A 22914-nucleotide genomic window follows, 5' to 3' on the forward strand; every position below is an offset into this window, starting at 1 on the left:
TCACCTGACACCACTATGCAAAACAGTATGGAGGTCCCTCAGAAAACTAAAACTAGAATTATCATATGATCCAACAATCCTACTCCTGAGCATATATCTAGACAAAACTATAATTTAAAAATATACATGCACTCCTATCTTCATAGCAGCACTATTCACAATAGCCAAGAGATGAAAATAACCTGAATGTCCGTGGACAGATGACTGGGTAAAGCAGACGTGGCACATATATACAGTGAAATACTACTCAGTCAGAAAAGAATGAAATGATGCCACTTGCAGCAGCATGGATACAACTGGAGATTATCATATACGTGAAGGAAGTCAGAAGGAGAAAGACAACTACCATATGACATCACTTACACGTGGAATTTAAAATAGGACACAAATGAACCGGTCTACAAAACAGAAGTAGACTCACGGACATAGAAAGCAGACTCGTGGTTGCCACCGGGGAAGGGGTGTACAGAAAGGATGGACTGGGAGTTTGAGATTAGCAGGTGCAAAGTGTTTCACATAGAAAGGATAAACAAGGTTCTACCGTATAGCGCAGGGAACTCGATTCAGTATCCTGAGACAAACCATAATGGAAAAGAATGCGTATATATATGTGTGTGTGTGTGTGTATACACTGAATCACTTAGCTGTACAGCAGAAATTAACACAACATTGTAAATTAACTATGTATGCATGCATGCTAAGTTGCTTCAGTCATGTCCAACTCTTTCAGACCCTATGAACTATAGCCCGCCAGACTCCTCTCTTATTCCTTTCTCCAGGGGATCTTCCTGCCCCAGGAATCGAACCTGGGTATCTCGCATTGTAGGCAGATTCTTTACCAACTGAGCCACCAGGGAAACCTGGTAAATTAACTATACTTCAGTTAAAAAAAAAAACCTGCCAATAAAGAAAGCCCCTTGCACACCAACTCATGCAAACCCACATGAATAAATATGCCCACGAGAGGAGTCCGAAGGCCCCCAAGCTGCTTCCAGGAATCACGTGGTGAGTGGGTTTTATTCCACCTCAAAGAACAACCACAGGGGGCCCTGACCAACACTCTGCACCTGAAAGTCTGCAGGACCGCAACTCTGAAGCCAGTTCAGGCTCAGCTACGACCGCCTGCCACAGACACAGCCATCGCTCAGTTCTTCTCTCCACTGGGTCCAGCAAAGGAGTGGTTTCGTAAACAGCATCAGTGGGCCTAACATTTTGCCTGAAGAAAGGAAACCCTAGTTTAGATGCTATTCAGCCCACCATTGAGATGTCCTCTCCAACCTCCACCCCATCGCCTCAAACTCTGAGCCCCTGACACAGAGGGACAGGCAAAATCACCTCTGCGCCACGGCTCAGGATCCCTGAATCCTTGATGCCTGAGAAGGGTTTGCTGAGGTGAGGCGAGGCCTGTGCAGGGAGCCCAGAACCTTCCTTTTGCCCTTTTATAGAAGTAAGAGGGACCAGTGCCTAGCACAGTCAAGATTTTGGAAGTAAACTTGCTTCCCTAATTCCTGGGCTGTCTTTTCATAAAAAGTAGGGGAGGAGGACATGAGCAGCCAACAGAGCCAAACAGGGTCTAGGTGGCACTCTAGTCCTTTTAAAAAACATATTTATTTAATTTAATTAATCTATTTGGTCATGTCAGGTCTTAGATGCGACATGCGGGATCTAGTTCCCTGGTCAGAGATCAAACCCTACCAGGCCCCTTGCATTGGAAGTTGGGAGTCTTAGCCATTGGACTGCCAAGGAAGTCCCTCATTGACCTGGTGAACTAACCAGGTTAGTCCTTTTGAATGCACAGAAGGTTTAATTTTGTCCCTCATAAAGCTATGTTTAACTCATAACCTCCAGTACTTTGGATATGACCATATATGGAAATGAGAGTCTTTGCAGATGTCAAGTTAAGATGAGGTTCTACTGCATTAGGGTTGGACCTAAATCCAATGACAGGCTTGTTATATGATTGTTACAAAACAAAGGAGAGGGAGATTTAGATACAGAGACACAGACAGGACACAGGGAAGAAGTCTGTGTGACAAGATAGAGATTGGAGTGATGCAGTTTACAAAGAAACACCAAGGATTATCAGAGGCCACCAGAAACTGGGAGGAGGCAAGGAAGATCTCCCCTAACCTCTGGAGTGACTGTGACCTTGCTGACACCTTGATTCAGATTTCTGGCCAAAACTGTGAGAGAATAATTTCTATTGTTTTAAGCCACCCAGTCTGTGATACTCTGCTATGGCAGCCCTAGGAGGCTAATTCACAAGTCCACAATTGTGTGATGCTGTGCCTCAGCGGGGCAGCCCTCAATGTCTCCCTCTTCTTGTCACAGTCCAGCTTGGAACATTCTGCAGCTTCCCAGCTGCACTCAGATTGAAGGCCACATTCCTTACCATGACCTCCAAGGCCCTGTGAGGCAAACTCTAGACTTCGCCTATCCGATATTCATTATCCCGCTTCTTTATTAATAGCACATTGATTTAGTAGCAAGCAGCAATGTAGTCAACTAAAAAACTTCATTCCCTGGATGACTTAAGGCTTACCATGTGATGCAGGCTGGCTTATGAGATATACTGAAGGTTCTAGTAGAGCCTTTCACAAGAGGTCAAATTTGACTGCTCATTCCTCTTGCCTTTCCCCTTCTCTTTATTCCTGCCTGGAATGCAGATATGATGACTGGAGCTTCAACAGCCGTCTTGTGAGCATTAAGACAAGTGAAAGGGTAGTCACTCAGTCATGTCCAACTCTTTGCAGCCTCATGGACTATAGCCTGCCAGGCTCCTCTGTCCATGGGGTTCCCCAGGCAAGAATACTGGAGTGGGTAGCCATTCCCTTCTCCAGGAGATCTTCCCAATCCAGGAATCAAACCCTGGTCTCCTGCATTGGAGGCAGATTCTTTATCATCTGAGCCACCAGGGAAGCAATAAAGATAAGATAGGATAGTGGAGTGGACAGTTAGACAGAACCTGGGCTTTCAATGCCTGAAATCACCAAGTGCTTGTCTGTCTCAGGACCTTGGTACTTCCTATGCCTCAAAACCTCTTTTTCATGCGGTTCAGAAGCTGACTCCTCACGGTCCTTCAGACCTCAGTTCGGTGGTCACTTCTTCAGGTGCTCTTTCATCAGGAGGGGCTTCCTGATGTCCCTGCTACACTCATCACACCTCGGTCTTCTGCCTTTCCATTTGTTGCACACTTGCGATGACTGATTTGACTTTTAGACTTGTTATCTCCATACCTGCCTTTCCTAGAAGACCATAATTTCCTCACAAGTAAGGTCAGCCTTTACCTATGATGGGTTATTTTTAGGCTGTGCTGTACAGCATGTGGGATCTTAGTTCCCAAACCAGAGATCCAATCCGTGTCCCTCTGTATTGGGAGTGTGGAGTGTGAACCACTAGACCACCAGGGAAGTCCCACCTCTGGGGTTTAAGCAGAGTATGCGTTTGATTGGAGGATATGTTGATAAGTGAATGACCAACCATTCATAATTTCAAAGCATAGTTTGTTGAAAGCCTACTCTTTCTTTGTTTTATTGCTATCGCCATGCATTCTAGTGAGCAGGATGGGATGTTATTACCAAACAAAGCGAGACAGAGGCTCATAGGGAACAGGTTTAAAACAGCTGCCTGGAGGCCTGGAAAAGGGTCTTGTTTCCATCACCTAATCCCTGGGACTCACCTGGTGACATTGTTCAGCAAACCTCCAAGCACTGGAAATGAGAGCCCTGCACAGAAGCCACGCTCTGCAGTTGTGAAGCCCAAACAGACGCTGACACATCTCTTGCTATGTCACCTAAGAGGCAAAGGGTGGGGTGACTGGGGATGTGTCTCACCAGCCTGTTACTCTGAGTCCTCTGCCCATGAAGGACAAACAGCCCACCACCCTAGCCAGCGCTGCTCCGCTGAGGAGGCTGTGTGCTACTGCGGGATCCTGGGACAGGGTCAGCTCATTCTTGGAGTTCCCAAGAAGCCTTCCAATGGCACATCTGAACTGACAGCAAGGAGATCGAACCAGTCCTAAAGGAAATCAACCCTGAATATTCACTGGAAGGACTGATGCTGAAGCTGAAGCTCCAACAAGGACGGCATCCTCCCCCATCACTGATGGCAGCTGACAGACACAAGCGCCACTTGTGAAGGAAGCAAGTCTCTGGACAGCATTCCCACAGGCAGGACATCAGGCACAGGGGAAGGTGCCTCCAGCTCCCCGTCTTCTCCTCCCCAGACGCTCGTACCATCACTTGAGGAGGCCCTTCCAGTCAAAAGACCTGAATTGGTACAGTGCAGCTTGAAGCACATCCCTTGGGCTGTATTCCTGTCTGGAGTGGGGCAGGGTAGGAGGAATTTGAGATGCAGGCAAGGGGAGAGGATGAGAAAAACAGTTCTCTGTCAAAAGAGGAAAGGAGAGAGGGAGGGAGGGAAGGAAGGAAGGAAGTCGCCTAATTCCTCAAGCTCTTCTCCAAGGAAGTGAAGCTACGAGGGAGATGCTTTCAGGCCATGTAAGGAAACCCGGATCCCACCTGCTCAGACTCAAAGCAGGTGCTGGTAGTCCAGTGGTTAAGACTCTGCATTTCCAACACAGGCAGCACGGGTTCAATTCCTGGGCAGGGAGGTTCCCCATGCTGCCGCCTGACCAAAAGCCACAACAATAGACCCAGAGGACGTGTACTCGGTCACATGACTGAGAGGGCAGCAGAGCAGCAAGTGAGGAGCACAGGGCCTCTGTTGTAATCAGGGCCTTCTCCTAAGTGTGACTGCTGTTCCGCAGAAAGGAGAAGGAAGCCAGCCCTCACATGGGGCTTCAGTGAATATGTGTTGGATAAGTGAAAAAGAGACCGAGTTGAGGAGGGTCTCAAAAGACAGAAAAAGCAGTCCTGGTTCCTGATGGCTTTCTAGGTCCGAGGTCAGGCTGGAAGGTCAGGCTTCATCTCTAGCCCATGAATCCCATGGCAGGTCTCTGAACTCTCTCTATAACCTTACCCAAGACAGCTTGAATGGCTCCTTGGAACCAAAAGAGCCCTAAAGAGAACAGTTGTGCTCTAGGGGTGATCAGAGGAAGGATTTTGAGGGATAGCCCAGAGAGTCCTTCACCAGCATAGATAGCAAGAATCTGCATGGAAAGAGAGAAATGAGAAACTAAATTTCTGGGAGAACTTTTCCTTGGCTGCCATGTTTTTCCTTCTACAAAGGCAGTCGCCACTGGCCTCTGGGCTTGGTGGTGGCTTGGGATTCACCAGCCATGGGGGTGCTTCCTGTCTGCCACTGCAGGTCCCTTAGCATGTGCCAGCGGCCTGCAGTTTTGATGGTGCAAGTCCACTCATGGTAGACCCTGAAAACTGTCTCCCAGTAATCCTCCTCCTCTCCTTCCTTCAGTAGCAGAATCGCTCAGTTTTTGTTAGACACATGGGCATCCGGCTAGATCGCATTTCCCTGCCCTCCTTACAGCTACATGTAGCTATATGACTATGTCTGACCAACGGAAGATGAGAAGAATGATTCCCCTCAATAGGAATGAAGAGGCTCTCACCTTTCTTAGTTTCCATTGGCTGGGATGCAGATGTGATGGCAGGAGCTGAAACAGCCATTTTGGACCATAACATGAGAGATAAATGTTGTAGAGGGAAGCTGGGTGTCTAACACCATAGAAACACTTCAGCAACTCCTGCTTACTTATGCTCACACTATTACATGGAAGAGAGGAATAAACCTCTTTCATGTCCAAGTACCTTGTCAGTTGGTCATTTTTACAACAGCTGAATCTGTATCCTAATTAATACAAGCTTCTAAATGGCCTCCTCAGGCCACTCAGTCCGAAGCCTTCTTCACTGTTTTCCACATAGATATGTCTCCTGAAAGGACTGCCCAGGTGGCTCAGTGGTAAAGAACCTGCCTGCCAATGCAGGAGCTGCAGGTTTGATCGCTGGGTCGGGAAGATCCCCTGGAGGAGGAAATGGCAACCCAATCCAGTATTTTTCCTGGGATAATCCCATGGACAGAGGAGCCTGGCGGGCTACAGTCCATGGGGTCACAAAGAGTCAGACACAGTTGAAGTGACTGGGCACAACAAAGGAAAAGGACTTAGAGGCTTGCCTGGCAGTGAACTCACCTGAGGAATTCACACACTTCACAGCTGACACTGCATTTGACCTGCTATCTGTGGGGTGGACCTGTTGCCTCGGAGGGCAGCCTTCCAGGCACTGTGGCCAGAGGCTTGAAGCTGTGATGGGGGTGACCTGACACTACAGAAGGGCAGAGAGCACAGCACAAGCCAGACCACTTGGCAAGTCCGCCAGAGGGAACTGTGTTTCCTTGAAATGCCTGCAAGAAGCCCCAGTGGGTAAACCACATTCATTTGGGGAAGCAGCATGACGTGGCTTTCAAACTTTTTTGGCCATGAAACCTTTTCTTCCAATTAACCTTCCATGGCGGCGCAATACATAAATTACATCAAAGTAAAGCACTCTGCAGGGAGAAAAGAGAAGGCCTGGAACCCAGCCTGCTGTTCTATTTCCCTCTTTACCACCCTCCATCCACGGTGGCCCCCGAGGTACCTCTGGGAACCCTTAGGGTTCTGTGGACTGCAACTTGAAAACGACTCTTCTAGGATCAAGGGCTGGGGCTGTGGAGTTAGCAGCCCCAAGTTCAACAACTAGCCTCACTATATAATAGTTGGTGCCACACACTCCTCTCCCCTCTGAGCATCAGTTCCCTCATCAGTAACCTTTCTCACAGAGCTCTTGCAAGAATTAGACAAAACATAACACATACAGCTCTTAACCCAGCAGCCACAGTAGGGGTTTGAAAAGTGGGAGCTGTTATGATGAATCTGTTGAACCTTTCCAGGAAAGGTCTTGATTGTGGAGGCTGCCTCCTCAAAACCATCCCCAGCTCCATCTTCAGCGCCTGCTGTTTCAGTGTCTCTTCTGCCTCAATTATTCATGCTGGGAGCCTGCCAGGCACTTCATTTCTGACAGCGGGGCAGCATTTACCTTGGCTGAGCTCAAGCCGTTTCTGGACAAAAACTCTGGCTAAGCTGTCACCATCAGCCCATCACCTGCCAGCCAACTGGCAGGTGGAAATGCTGGGGCAGGCGACCAAGTGCACCCTGCAGGGCCTGTTGAAGAAGCCAGGCTGGCCGAGCTGGTTAGAATGGTGGGCCAGGCAGCTGGGTCCAACCCAAGACATGCTGAGGGGATTACTGGGTATCCCACTGCCTGCCTCCACAGCTCTAGGAGGCCTTCCAAGGCCAATGGAAATGTTTTCTAGATCCCTGCTACTCAAAGTGTGGCCCAGGGACCAGCACCTTCAGATTCACCTGAGAGCTCACCAGAAATGCAGAATCCAGGTGCGTGTGTGCTAAATCACCTCAGTCGTGTCTGACTCTTTGCGACGCTATAGACTGTAGCCCGCCAGGCTCCTCTGTCCACAGGACTCTCCAGGTAAGAATACTGAAGTGGGTTGCCATTTCCTACTCCAGGAAATCTTCTCCACCCAGGGAATGAACCCACATCTCTTATGTATCCTGCATTGGCAGGCGGGTTCTTTACCAGTAGTGCCAGCTGCAGAATCCAGACGCAACCCTGAAACTGCTGGATCAAAATCCACATTTACCCAAGCTTCCCAGGGCATTATTTGGCACAATAAAGTTTGAAAAGCTCTGGTCAAGACGTGCCCTCTGTATGGACCAACATGTCACTCGTTTCTGTCTCTGAGGTCTCCGAGGACTGAAAGACCTGAGTCCTCATCCTGGCTCTGCCACTCACTAGCTGTGCAACCTTTGCCCAGCACTTTAGGTCTCTGTTCCCAGATAGTATTAGACACACTTGCTTCCTGGAGTGTTGTTGTTCAATCGCTCAGTTGTGCCCAACTCTGTGTGATCCCATTGACTGTAGTATGCCAGGCTTCCCTGTCCTTCACCAACACCTAGAGCTTGCTCAAACTCATGTCCATTGAGTCAGTGATGCCATCCAACCATCTCATCCTCTGTCGTCCCCTTCTCCTCCTGCCTTCAGTCTTTCCCAGCATCAGGGTCTTTTCCAATGAGTCGGCTTTTTGCATCAGGCAGCCAAGGTATTGGAGCTTCAGCTTCAGTATCAGTGCTTCCAATGAATATTCAGGACTGATTTCCTTTAGGATTGACTGGTTTCATCTCCTTGCTGCCCAAAGGACTCTCAAGAGTCTTCTCCAGCACCACAGTTTGAAGGCAACAATTCTTTGGTGCTCAGCCTTTTTTACTGTCCAGCTCTCACATTCATGCATGACTAATGGAAAAACCACAACTTTGACTATACTGACCTTTGTCATTGAGTGGATGAAATGTAAGGCCGGGGAGTGAGGCCAGCTCTCAGGGAGGGCTCCTTTAGTCTCCCTCACCTCATGCACCTACATAATAACCTCGATCTGCCCTCTTGAGGCATTCAAGCCTCAGACTGAAATAAACCACATGGAACATTGTCATCACAGAATTGCAGAAAGTAGGTCCCATGGGCTAGCCTGGAAAGGGAGAGACCCAGGCTAGACAAAGAGGCTTTGATATGGTGCTGAAGACCATATGGGTAAAGAGGTGTCAGGGTGCATGAGGCTGACCTGAGAAGGTGCTGAAAGAGGGGTTTGGACCAGGCTTGGAAAGAGGGTGTGAACTGGCTTTCTAGACAAAGTATTTTTTAATACCCCCTGACACTTCATGGAAATGGAAGAATCATCTTATCCTGACACTGATTCAATATGTGGGCTTTTGGAGGAGTATCTATCAGTCAACCAGAGATTTTGACAGCATCAATATATTTCATGTAACCATAGAGAATTAAAACAACAAGGAACAACAACAACAACAAAAAAAAGGCCTCCTCCACCCATCACCTGGTCCCATTCTGGCATATTTCCTTCTAGTCTTTTTCATCTGGATGTAATTTCACGTGGCTATAATCCTGCTGACTACCCAGTTGTGTGGACGGCTTCTGTCATGTTTCATGCTATCTGAAGCAGTTTCTGATGCTGAACATGGTCTTTTAACAATCATTTGTAAATGAGTCATGACCATCTACTCAGAAGAAAACACATAATTTTCTTAACTATCTCCTTATTCAGGAGCACTTAGATAGTTTCCAGTTTTTATGCTCTATTTTTCTATTTTAAATACTACTCTGATGAATTTGTTGATACACTTTTCATATCTGGAATTATCATCCCTGCTTCAAAGCCTCTGATAAAGCAGTGCTTCTGAAGTTTTAATGTGCATAAGAATCACCTGGGAGTCAGATTCTGTTTCTGCAGGTCTGAGGGGCCTGAGCAACTGCATTCCTAACAAGCTCCCACTATACAATGAGTAATTGTGATAATATGAAGAGTAGCCCCTAAAGCTTCAAGGCCAGGAAATCCTCCTTTGTGGCTGGGGTCCCATTTTTGTACTTCCAGCTAAGATCTGGGGAGAAACCACTACTCATTTTTCCTAGACCTTTCTGATTAACTTTTCAGCCAATTAGCTCAACTGATTTTTATGAAAACTCTATGAGACATTTAGGTGAGGAAACCGAGGTTTAGAGTGACAATGCAGCAAAGATACACACTATTTACCATATTGGGACCAGATCAAGATGGCCCACTGTCCCAATGTGCCTGAGACTGAGGGGTCTCCCAGGATGCTGGACATTCAATGCCAAAAACAGCACCATCTCGGGAAAGCACAGATGGTTGGTCACTTAACCAGAGCCTAATTCAGAGTCAGCTAATGTCTGTCATTCCCAACCCCGGGCCCTTTTATGTAGGTTAGTGTAGGTTAGACACCTTTGCTATTAGGCAAGAGCATCCTCATGTAACAATGAAGAAATGGGCTCAGAGAGGTTAAGAAACCTGCCTAAGACAAAAAGACAAATCACCCAGTTTTTCAAATGGGCAAAAGAAAAATAAATGGGCAAAGGACATAAGTAGACATTTCTCCAAAGAAAATATACAAATGGCCAACAAGCACAAGAAAAGAAGCTCATATCATTAGTTATTCAGTTCAGTTCAGTTCAGTTCAGTCGCTCAGTCATGTCCGACTCTTTGTGACCCCATGAATCACAGCACGCCAGGCCTCCCTGTCTGTCACCAACTCCCGGAGTTCACTCAAACTCATGTCCATCGAGTCCATGATGACATCCAGCCATCTCATCCTGGGTCGTCCCCTTCTCCTCCTGCCCCCAATCCCTCCCAGCATCAGAGTCTTTTCCAATGAGTCAACTCTTCGCATGAGGTGGCCAAAGTATTGGAGTTTCAGCTTCAGCATCATTCCTTCCAATGAACACCCAGGACTGATCTCCTTTAGGATGGACTGGTTGGATCTCCTTGCAGTCCAAGGGACTCTCAAGAGTCTTCTCCAACACCTCAGTTCAAAAGCATCAATTCTTCGGCACTCAGCCTTCTTCACAGTCCAACTCTCACATCCATACATGATCACTGAAAAAACCATAGCCTTGACTAGATGGACCTTTGTTGGCAAGGTAATATCTCTGCTTTTCAATATGCTATCTAGTTTGGTCATTACTTTCCTTCCAAAGAGTAAGCGTCTTTTAATTTCATGGCTGCAGTCACTATCTGCCGTGAGTTTGGAGTCCCCCAAAATAAAGCCTGACACTGTTTCCACAGTTTCTCCATCTATTTCCCATGAAGTGATGGGACCAGATGCCATGATCTTCGTTTTCTGAATGTTGAGCTGTAGGCCAACTTTTTCACTCTCCTCTTTCACTTTCAAGAAGCTTTTTAGTTCCTCTTAACTTTCTACCATAAGGGTGGTGTCATCTGCATATCTGAGGTTATTGATATTTTTCCCGGCAATCTTGATTCCAGCTTGTGCTTCTTCTAGCCCAGTGTTTCTCATGATGTACCCTGCATATAAGTTAAATAAGCAGGGTGACAATATACAGCCTTGACGTACTCCTTTTCCTATTTGGAACCAGTCTGTTGTTCCATGTCCAGTTCTAACTGTTTCTTCCTGACCTGCATATAGGTTTCTCAAGAGGGAGGTCAGGTGGTCTGGTATTCCCATCTCTTTCAGAATATTCCACAGTTTATTGTGATCCACACAGTCAAAGGCTTTGGCATAGTCAATAAAGCAGAAATAGATGTTTTTCTGGAACTCTCTTGCTTTTTCCATGATCCAGTGGATGTTGGCAATTTGATCTCTGGTTCCTCTGTCTTTTCTAAAACCAGCTTGAACATCTGGAAGTTCACGGTACACGTACTGCTGAAGCCTGGCTTGGAGAATTTTGAGCATTACTTCACTAGCGTGTGAGATGAGTGCAACTGTGCGGTAGTTTGAGCATTCTTTGGCATTGCCTTTCTTTGGGATTGGAATGAAGACTTACCTTTTCCAGTCCTGTGGCCACTGCTGAGTTTTCCAAATTTGCTGGCATATTGAGTGCAGCACTTTCATAGCATCATCTTTCAGGATCTGAAATAGCTCAACTGGAATTCCATCACCTCCACTAGCTTTCTTCGTAGTGATGCTTTCTAAGGCCCACTTGACTCCACATTCCAGGATGTCTGGCCCTAGGTGAGTGATCACACCATCATGGTTATCTGGGTCGTGAAGCTCTTTTTCGTACAGTGCTTCTGTGTATTCTTGCCGCCTCTTCTTAATATCTTCTGCTTCTGTTAAGTCCATACCATGTCTGTCCTTTATCGAGCCCATCTTTGCATGAAATGTTCCCTTGGTATCTCTAATTTTCTTGAAGAGATCTCTAGTCTTTCCCATTCTGTTGTTTTCCTCTATTTCTTTGCATTGATCGTGGAGGAAGGCTTTCTTATCTCTCCTTGCTATTCTTTGGAACTCTGCATTGAAATGCTTATATCTTTCCTTTTCTCCTTTGCTTTTCTCTTCTCTTCTTTTCACAGCTATTTGTAAGGCCTCCCCAGACAGCCATTTTGCTTTTTTGCATTTCTTTTCCATGGGGATGGTCTTGATCCCTGTCTCCTGTACAATGTCACAAATCTCCGTCCATAGTTCATCAGGCACTCTGTCTATCAGATCTAGTCCCTTAAATCCATTTCTCACTTCCACTGTATAATCATAAGGGATTTGATTTAGGTCATTAGGGAAACACAAAGCAAAACCATAGTGAGATACTAGATCGCACCCACTAGGATGCTATAATTTAAAAAAAAGAGAGAGAGAAAGAACAAATGTTGGCAAGGATGTGGAGAAATGGGAACCCTCATACATTGCTGGTGGGAATGTAATATGGTTCAGTCACTGTGGAAAACAGTCTGGCAGTTCCTCAAAGAGTTTAGCATAGAATTACACTATGACTCAGCAATTTCACTTCTAGGTATATACCACAAAGAGCTGAAAATATGTACTCTAACAAGTACAGGTATACATGTTCACAGCAGCGCTGTTCACAATAGCCAAAAGGAGGAAACCTAAATGTCTATCAACTAAGGAACAGATGAACAAAACTGTGGTATATCCATGTAATGGAAGACACTATTCAGGCATAAAATGGATAGCGTGAAAACATTATGCCAGGGGAAAGAAACAAGACATGAAAGATCATATATGGTATTTCATTTATATATGAACTATGCAGAACAGGTAAATTCATAGAAAGAGAACACAGATTGGGGGTTACTTGGGACTGGAGGCGGGGGCTGTGGAGCGACAGCCTACATCCAGGGTTTCCTTTTGGGGGATGAAAATGTTTTGGGACTAGATAGAGATGATGGTTGCACAACACCGTGGGCATGTTAAACGCACTTCACTTTAAAATGGTTAATTTCTTAATGTGAATTTCACCTCGACAAAAAAGAAAGAAAACCAACCAACCGACCGACCAACCAACTAGCCGGCTGAAGGGAAAGAGAAAGGGTCAACAAAAGGGACCTGCGTGGGAGGCGGACCGCCTTAGGCTGAGCAGCCAGCAGATGGCGCTGTGGCACACTTACCGAGCCACGCAGGGGAGACATCCCCGACTGAGAACCCATCAAGTGCCTGGCATTTTGCTTTTGAGTCTCAACTTTGTAAGATCAGTACCTACCCACTCCATTTGAGAAATCTGAAGCTAGTACGGGTTTGAAATGCCACGTTCATTAACTGAAGGTTTTATAAGTGCCCGGCCCAAGGTCTGCCGCTGGTGCATGCCAGATGGGAGGCCAGGACGGTGGTACGCTTTCCGCAGCGCTGGATTGAATGTCCGGACTCCATCTTTCACCTCTCAGGACACGCCTCCTTTTCACAATATCTCTTATTTTCTCTCTCTTTGCAATTCAGCTCACAACTTTCCTTCCACCCACGTCACCCTCTACCCTCAGGAGTCTTCCCCTAGCAGCCTCCTCACCCCACCCCTGCCCCTGAGTGCAGGCACTGGCGTGCCTGGGTTCTTCCCTGAGCCATTGCTTGGGGCTCTTCTTGTGTCCCTGCTTCGAGTCTGTCTGTCCTGTCTTCCCTAGGCCCTCAGGTCTGGGGAGGGGGCCTTCTAGAGGTTTCATTTGGGGAACAGCTTCCTTTGGGCGAGTGTAGAAACCAGGCAGATGCACCCACTTGTCCCTCTTGCTGCCCAACTGTCTTGAATGCTGTGGTCCTGCCCAGCTGCAGAGTTCCTCAGCATTCCTAGGCTTGCCAGGGCGGTCAGATGAGCTGGGAAGTTTTGCTTGGGTCAGAGAGAGAGGAGAGGAATTCAGGGAAGGGAGGCCAGGGGGAATACTGGGGTGAGAGGTGGGGAGTCAGAATTTTCTGTTATGGAGTAAAACTGTTCTATTACGGGGGAACTCCCAAATCTGAATGCTCTTAAACTTGGTTCCTCCCAAACTGTGTACCAGACATGAACCACAGAACCAAGAAAACCCTTCATTTGGATTTGGAAATCCCCAGGTTTGAAGATATTCCCCTTCAGCCTCTTGGAGGATAAACTGTGCCTCTTCCCAGATTTCTGACTTAGCACTACAGCCTTCCCCAATCCCTCCCTCCCCTATAAAATTTCCAGTGTCCCCAGGGCCTCAGGATTGGCCTTGGTGGAAAATCTCTGGAAAGCTTGAGTCTAGACAAGAATCCTATTTCCACGGGGAAATAGGATGGTAGATGGTGGCAGAGTGGGCGTGGGAATAAAATCCAAGGAGATGGCTCTGAGTCCACCCTGGGAACACAGGCCAGACGCCTCAAAGTTTCCAAAGCAAGAGGTCCGAGTTGAAGGAGCATTGTGGCAAGGTGGCCAGGCAGGAGGTGCTGTGCAGAAGGGACTAGGAAGAAGGGGTGAGGCCAAAGGAGTGAGACAGGAAGATGGGGGTGGGGGCGGTGGGGCTGGGCAGAGAAGGTCTGGAATGGGGGCTGGGCAGACAGGCTGAGGTGAGGGAGCTGGGCCAGCAGGGAAGCCGGGGCCAGGAGGGCGGACTAAGGAGCCATGAAGGGAAATGAGGGGGCTCCTGGGTGGGGTGGTGGGGGTGGGGACAAAAGGGATGGTAGCCCAGGTGCCAGGAACCAGAGTCTGGTTCCTTTTGGCACAGAACAGACTGTGATGTGGATAAATGGTGGAAATGTTGTCCTGTGGAGGCCGAAGAGAACTTTCTGAAGCAGACCAAATCAAGCTTGCTGAAATGTCCCCTTTCTGCCACTTCCCTCTCGCTCAGCCCTCTGCTGCCAAGATGGAGTTTCCTTTGGACAAGGAGAATCCAGCTCTCAGAGATGCTGAGACACAGGAGAAGCAGGCCTCTCTGGGCCCCTTCCTGGGACACCTCAAGAGGGCCTGCTGTCCAGGGTAGGGTGAGCACACAGCCCGGGGGGTGTGGAGGTCTGGCTGTGCTGAAGAGAGGCAGTCATTACCATTCTCCACTGAGCGCTGCTCAGGGCAAGGCCTAATGGGTTCAAGGCCAGGTAGGAATGGAGCACAGACCTCTCTGAGGATTCAGGCACGAGGCCCCCACGCCAGATCGCAGTGCGTGTACATGTGTTCCGGTGCGTACAGGGTATATAAGCACTGACATTGTCTTACGTGTGTGGGAACCCAGAAGTTAGTAGAGTTGGGTCCTTTGAGGCCAGTACATCCAACGACTCACCCCGGGCAAAACCTCTTCTCTTCACCAACCCTGTCTTTCAAGGCCTCTGGAGATGGGAAATCCCTGCCTCCTTTGTTCCTTCCAAGGAGGAACGCCCACTGTGGGCCAGGCACTGGCGACAGAGTGATAAGACAATCTCAGATCACATGTGCCTCGGTTTCAGGGAAAGAGAGGCAATACAAATAAACAGATAATTCCATACAGGAAGGGATATGAGCTATAGAGAAAAATAATCCTTTCCCTCTGCCCCAACCCTGCAGCTATTAGAAAACAGCCACATCTAGAAGTTTCTCTATTGCGGGCTAAATACTCCAGGCTCCTTCAACCATTCAGACTACTCTGGTTTCTACATAACCATCTGAAACGGGACACAAGCCCCTCAGCCATGGTCAAGGCAAGAAACACCCTCCCTCCCCACCACAGGATTCCCAGAGCCCCAACCCTTGTCGCCGGGGTTTCTGTGGGTTTCCATGAACACAGCTGGCTCCCACCTCCGTCCTTGGCAGCCACTCCACACTCCTGACTCATCCCAGCCCACAAGCAGTGAGGAGCTCCAACTCTTTTCCTCATGAACTGCTGCTAAGCCACATCTCTCCCACCTGATCTTAAGCTGAAGTGCCAGGATTTATATTTGTCCTGGAAGTTTCATCCGGCCTGAGGCCACCTATCATCCAGCCTACAGAGGAGGGCTTCTGGTTCCTAATCTGACATCTGAACTCTCTTCCGACTGTCAGAGAAGTCTCATCTAGAAGTTTGATTTTCCAATCTTCTGGGCAGAGCTAGGGACACGTCTACTGCAGTCAGAGGGGCTTTCCAGGGTGGGGCCGTGCTCCTTCACGTGGACTCTTTTTTTTTCCTTCTGGCTGCACCAAATGACATGGGGGATCTTAGTTCCCCAACCAGGAATAGAACCCCTGCCCCCTGCAGTAGAAGCACGGAGTCTTAACCATCAGACCACCGAGAAGTCCTCCTTCGTGTGGACTCCTGATGTGTGGAGGGGGCCACAAAGCCCCCAGGGTAGTGGAAGTCTTGTGATCAAGTACAGACGCATGGCACCTGAGAAAGCCTCCCCTTCCGGTGATCAGTCTGGTAATGGATTTTAAAATGGGCGTGGAATGTTATAGCTCAGAAGTTCCCACACGTAGAGAACCATCAGTATCATATGGGGGGACAGCTGCAGTGTTTCTCAACCAGTCAGTTCCGGGTGGAGCCCGAGAATTTATGTTGTTTTTTAGGCTCTGGGGTTATTGAATCCATACTGGCTCTTAACGATCCCCACTGCCCTTTCCGAACGCCCACAGACAATTGCTTCCAGAAGGCCACGTCTCTGTGGCTCTCTTCCGCAAGGGCCTCTCTGCCCAAACTGGGCCATGGTCCTCTGACCGTGGTGTCTGGCCCAGAGCAAATACCAGTTCTTTAACTGATGGCCCAACAAAGCTGGAGGTTGGGGGAGGAGTGAGCCTCCAGGCGTTCCCTTCCTCAGGGTGCCTCCCCTGCCCTGGCCCTCCGTCCCATCACCCCACCATGGCTCCATGGTTCTGCTGGATGAAGAAGACAGGGCAGGATGGGAAGTGAATGGGACTGCCTTCTCTGAGGCTCCACGTCAGGATTGGTATTAGGGTGAGGTGAGGGAGGCCCCGACTTCCGGTCTAACCCTTAAAATGGCACCAGCGAAAAGAACTTATTTACAAAACAGAAACAGACTTTCAGATTTAAAAAATGAATTTATGGGGACCAAAGGGGAAACATGGTGGGGAGGGGTAAATTAGGAGCTTGGGATTAACACACAGACAAACTACTAGATATAAAATAGGTAATCAACAAGGACCTACGATGGCACAGGGAACTCTACTCAGTGTTCTGTAATAACCTATATGGGAAAAGGATCCGAAAAAGAATGAAAATATGTATGTATAACTGAACCACTATGCTGTATACACACCTAGAGCTGGGCTTCCCTGGTGGTTCAAATGGTAAAGAATCTGCCTGCAATGCAGGAGACCTGGGTTGAATCCCTGGGTAGGGAAGATATCCTAGAGGAGAGAATGGCAACCCACTTCAGTATTCTTGCCTAGAGAATTCCATGGACAGAAGAGCCCAGTGGGCTACAGTCCATGGGTCGCAAAGAGTTAGACTCGATGGAGCAACGAACACACACACATACCTGAAACTAACACAACATTGTAAATCAACAAGACTCCAATAAAAAAATTTGTAAATAATTTTGTTGATAAGTGGCATCAACAAACTCAGCCATCAAGAGAATATTTTAATGCCATATATTTTTAAAATCAAATTAATTAGTTCAACTGATGCCCAAACGTCCACGAGGAACAAAAGGTTAACGTTTTAAATAAAGACAGGATCAGTAATGGTGCCAAGCCACATCGGAGGCTGAGGTAAAGGGAAAAATAAGTCACAGAAACAATGCAGAAAGACAGTTCAGAGCATGTGTTACCCTGCTCCCTCCGTACCAGGCTGCAGAGAGGCTGGGTTCCTCTCCCACGCACACTGGTGTGCCTGGTCCAGCAGCCCCTGTGGCAGAGTGGCACAGCTCCCCCTCCTCTGAGGAGCCTCTCTCCCTGCCAGCTCAGGCTCACGTGCACAATTTTAGCTGCTCCCTGCTGCAGCTTCTCCTAACATCTTCTCTTCCTTCACCCTGCCCACTCCTGGCCCCTCTGTGTATACTGTTCCTACATTAAACTCTTTTAAAAAACAGAAAGAAAGAAAGAAATGCTGCAGGAAAAAAATATTAAAATTCAAAAAATATCCTTAGAAAAGCTATTACATCCATGACACAAGAACCATAGGAGACTATTTTTTTAAAGAAAAGAATAAATAGCTCATGGAAACGAAAAATATGATAGTAGAAAATAAGGTCGAGGAGGCTTCCCTGATGGTCCAGTAGCTAAGACTCTGTGTTCCCAATGCAGAGGGCAGGGGTTTGATCCCTGGTCAGGGAGCTAGATCCCACATGCTGCAGCTAAGAGTTTGCATGCTGCGACTAAAGAGCAAAGATCCCATGGGCTGCAACTAAGACCCAGCAAAGCCAAATAAATAAATACTAAAAAAAAGAAAGAAAGAAAGAAAGAAAATCCCAGAAAGTGGATCAACAACAACACTTACAAGCCAACTAACAGGCAACAAAACATGCAAAGGGATAGACAACAGAAGAGAGAAGAAAGTTTGGGAATCAATTCCCTAGATGGACATCTAACCAAGGGATCTGGAAGAAAGAACTGAGTATGTAGTACAGAGAAGATAGTCAAAGCAATAAAACAAGATTTTCCAGAACTGGTGAATATAAGTGTTTGGGTTGAAATAGCCCGTCAACTGTCCAGAGCTGTGAGAGAGAAAGACAGGACAGACACTTTTAGAAGGCTGGGGTTAACTTAAGGTAACACTCTGAGAGCTTCTGGGAAAGCAGTTATCTACAATGAGCCTAAGCACGACATCAGACCTCTCAACAGTGACATCAGAAGCCAGACGACCATGTGAGATGCCTGCAAACTCGTGAAGGAAGATTATTTTTAATCTAGAATTCTATATTCAGCCAAACCATCAATCAAGTGCGAGGATAGAATAAAGGCATTTTCAGACGTGCAAGTTCTCCAAAGAATTTCTCTTCTTCTATAACCTTTCTCAGGAAGCTAAACAAATGAGGGAGCAAAGCAGGAAAGAAAAGACACAGGATCAAGAGGACAGGGCACCCAGTGAAGAGAGAGATTAGGGAGTTCCAGGATGGCTGCGGGCAGGCAGGCGAGCACCAGGCCAGGTTGGAGCAGCGTGACAACAGGAGAGAGATTCCAAAAAAAAAAAGACAGGTTTGACCATACCAAAAATTATGTTTGAGGCCAGTGAATGCTTAAGAATACAGAGCTATGGACTTTCCTGGTGGTCCAGTGGTTAAGACTCAGTGCTCCCATTGCAGGGAGATGTGGATTTGATTATTAGTCAGAGAACTAAGAGCCCACATGCTGTGCAGTGAAGTCAAAAGATTAAAAAAAAAATTAATTAAAAAAAAAGTACATGTACTGTTAGTGCAATAGGTGGGGGTGGGAGGTAGGAAAAGCAAAAATGATGCAAGAAAGGAAACAATGATAGTGCCCTGATTGGCTTAGTGGTGAACAATATTTACCTGATAAAGATAAAAAGCAGAGCCTATGGATTTAACAATATTGAGAGCATTAAACCACGTTTGGGGGAGTATACAGAAGGTGAATCTTCATCTACACAATGGGCAATCAACATATAATGTCTAAACAGATTTATCAAGAGGCAGCTGCATAAGCAAATTACTTAGGAACATGGAGGTAAAAGCCAGGTAAAAGGCTCAAAGTGCCATATTCTGAGCAAGGAGTGGGCAGGTCCAGAGCGGAGGGGCGGACTGCTGTGTTTTATTTTCTGACTTCAGCACTATTTGACCTTTTTGATTGCGTGCGTGTCTTGGATTTAAAAAACGAGTTATTGACACATAAAGAAATGCCCATCCTCTTGTTGCTTCTCCTTCCGTAGTTTTTCTGCCGCCTGAGAATCCACCCTATTCACTTGCAGCCGTGGCTGCCTCCGCTCACACCCATGCTCCTACAGTCTCTCTCATACACTCACACTCATCACAGACACAGCAGCCCACGGTGACAGACACACAGGCAAAGGTACATAATACACAGTAACCCTCAGACACACACGCAATTACAGATTCTCCCAGACACAGAAGCCCCCATCAGCTCTTCTACTGCAGTCTCCAGGTCTTCCCTGCTACACCAGCCCCAGGACTGCCCCAGGCAGAGGAGGTTTTCTTCAGCTGCACCACCCTAATTGCCTTCTCTGCTCAGAGTGTCCTGCCCTGGGGCTGAGCAGTCACACCATTAACCCTTTGAGGCCATGTGGTCTGTAGATGGTACAGAAATGAAGTAGGCACAGGGCCAGAGCTGGCAGTCAATGTGACTAGTGATAGCCACCTTCATTCTGCTTCTAGTGGAGGCCCTAAGACATGGAAGAGTCCAGTGTCTTGAACCCTGTGGTAATGCTGTGCATCCTTGAGCAAGTCACTGCCCCTCTCTGAGTCCACAAGGAGGTAGGCAGCCTGTGAAGCTCTGAGATGCTAAGATTTTCTGACCCAGGCTGGGCCAGGCTTCCATCGCCTCCCCTGGGAGCCCTCTCTCCATGCTGACCTCCAGGATCGACCCCAAAGGATACACTTGTGGCTCTGACAAGCTTACAAGGGGCACCTGGGGACCCCCCCCACCACCTCCCTCCCCCTCTGTGTCCCTCCAGCACTCACCACCACCCTGGTCCCGTTATCCGGCAGTTTGTCAATGGCCAGGGTGCCCCCACCCAGGTCCTGGCTCAGCTGAGTCCTGTCCAGCTCCGACACCTGGCCAGGGCTCTCTCGGGCTCTCCGATTCCAGCTCCACGCGGTTCCCTGGGTGGCCCCTCCAGAGCCTCGGCCTGCATCCTGACCTGGGAGAAAGGGACAGAAAGCTGAGTCCTGGCTGCCAGAGTGAAGGCCAGGAGGGGGATCAGCCCACTTACTCTGAGAAGCCCTGACCCCCTCTGATACCATCATTGACTCTGGGGTCACTGACACCAAGGCAGGAGACACCCAGCATGCACCAAGCTCCACCCCACAAACTTTGCATACAGAACGCTTGAGCCCTCACTCCAGCCCTCCACTGAAAATCTGATGCTCTCCATTTTTCGAAAAGGAATCAGCAGCTCACAGAAGTTAAAGAAGGTCATAGAACAGATCAGGGATGGAGATAAGTTTCAAACCCAGGCTGATCTGCCCCTAAAGGGTTGATTATTCTCAACCTCACTAGAATCATCTGGGGAGCTTTAAAAATTCCTCGTGTCTGGGTTCTCCACCCCAGAGATTCTGATGTAGTTAGTCTGTGGTGTGGCCTGTGCATGAGGACACTTGAATGATCCCCAGGAGAGTTTTTGAAAAGCCCTGGACCTAACAAGGGAGACAAGGGTGAGAACAACCACTCTAGTACTTTCCAAACCAATTCCCTATTTCTCTGCCAGAAATGGCACATAATCTCATCTTCCAAGGGACTCCAGGGACTAGAAGCCAGAGAGCAGAGTTATTTTAGTTCAGAGCTTCTCATCCTTGGTACCACTGACATTTTGAACTGGATAATTCCTTGTTGTGGGGGACTGTCCCATGCACTGCAGGATTTTTTTTTTTTGCAGCATTCCTGGCCTCTACCCACTCGATGCCAGTAGCCCCTCCTCCCAGGCTGTGACAACTGAAGATGTCTCCATAGTGGGGAGCACTGTTTAGTCTTATCACTACCTTGAGCAAGGTAGTGCACTTTCCCCATGAAACAAGGAGCTTTACAAATCCATTGAGGATAACAAATGGGTTTCATCTCAAAAGCCACCTCCAATGGATTAGTGAGAATCAGGAACGCTCTAATTGGGAAGAATTCTGAGGCTCCATTTGTGTTTAGCAGGAAAGATGGTCACGATCAATTGGCAATGTCTGCGGTGAGCACAGCATTGAAGAGCGGCTGCACCCAGGCCATCCATCAGCCGCTCCTCAACCCAATATTCTCTCCAGTTCCCTCTTGGTCATTGAATGTATTCCAAATGACACAGAAACCATGCTTTCCCCTTTCAGAAAAAGAGTTATGGATGCCCACAAAGATGTGTCTTATCCTGTTTCTCCAACTGCCACACCTATTATGGACGTGTATATGCACCAGATGGGAGGAGCCGACCTTCCCTGTGACCTCCATCAGTTTCAGGCCTGTGCTGTATCAGATGCCCTGCCCCACCTGGTCCCCAGAGCTCCCGGGGTAGCCTTCTCTCCTGCAGCACCCGCCAGTGGTCCAACTATGTGCCCGTCTCCCTGGTAGACTTGGGTTCCCCCAGGACTCTGCCACCTACCGTAAATGTGCATCCTGGTACCTAGCAAACAGTGGGTGCTCAATCACTGCACAACTGAGAATAGGATACTGGAGGTAACTTGGGAGCCAGCAAGGACAGAGGTTGAGAAAAGGCTTGGCCAGGACCAGGCCTGGGGCTAGGGCCAGGACTCTTTGCTGTGGGGCTCTGGTTTGTCATTAGACATTTTATCCAATTAAGTCATTCTTGGCTGCTGGCGCCTGCTGGATCCTTGCCGGCCTCCTTTCACTCCCCTGCCCCTAATTGCAACCAGATGCTCTGGAGAAGATGGGGAAAGGGTGGTCTCCAGACCCCTGCCCCAAGATGCCCACTGGCTGAGATGGACCTGAACCCAATAATGGGAAGGCAGCCTGCCTGTGGCTCAGACCCCACGGCAGGGCTGTCTTGCCCCTCTCGGGTGGGGCCCACAGCTGTCTCTGGAGTCAGAACTATTTGTGCTGGGCTGCCTGGGTCCTCCTGCAAGCAGCCCTCAGGCCTGGGCAGGAGCCAGAACAGGAAAGGAGCTTGTGCAGAACAAGCAGAGGAGCTGAGCTGGCCCGGAAAGGGCTGCTAGGGATCTGCAGGCATCATAGTCCTGCATCCGAGACAGAAGGAGCCTGGACGGTGCGGCCCGAGGCCTGGTGAGAGGGCCCCACCAGAAGTGTGGCCAGGGACGGCACACCTGACACCCACAGGCTGTGTGACCTTGGACCCATCAGTCTACTCGTCTAAGTAGAAGTAGAAAATGGGAACGGCAACTGTGCCTATGGCACAGGCCACCATGAGCACACAGCAAGAAGCAAAAGTACGATTTTATAAGTAAGAAGACTCAGGGCCAGGACCAGAGACCAAGTATCCAGAAAGGGGAAGGGCCAAAGGACAGAGAAGGTGGTCACCAAGAACCTGCCCCACCCTGACCTAACCCTGAATCTTGCCCTCCCAGCCCCCACCGCACCTGTCTCCCTGACACCCAGTTGACTAGGATGGGACATCACT

At 48.3% G+C, this 22914-nt stretch overlaps 1 protein-coding gene across 1 annotated transcript in view; it reads right to left on the reverse strand.

Moving 5' to 3' along the window:
- Positions 1 to 22914, reverse strand: part of PLXDC1 (plexin domain containing 1) — a 63088-nt gene that overhangs the window by 34771 nt on the left and 5403 nt on the right. Inside the window, exon 2 of the mRNA XM_018064992.1 lies at positions 20309 to 20487. Coding sequence (XP_017920481.1) covers positions 20309 to 20487 — 179 coding nt within the window. The remainder of the gene's footprint in view (positions 1 to 20308; positions 20488 to 22914) is intronic.

This window comes from Capra hircus, chromosome 19 (assembly GCF_001704415.2).
Source record: "Capra hircus breed San Clemente chromosome 19, ASM170441v1, whole genome shotgun sequence".
NCBI lineage: Eukaryota > Metazoa > Chordata > Mammalia > Artiodactyla > Bovidae > Capra > Capra hircus.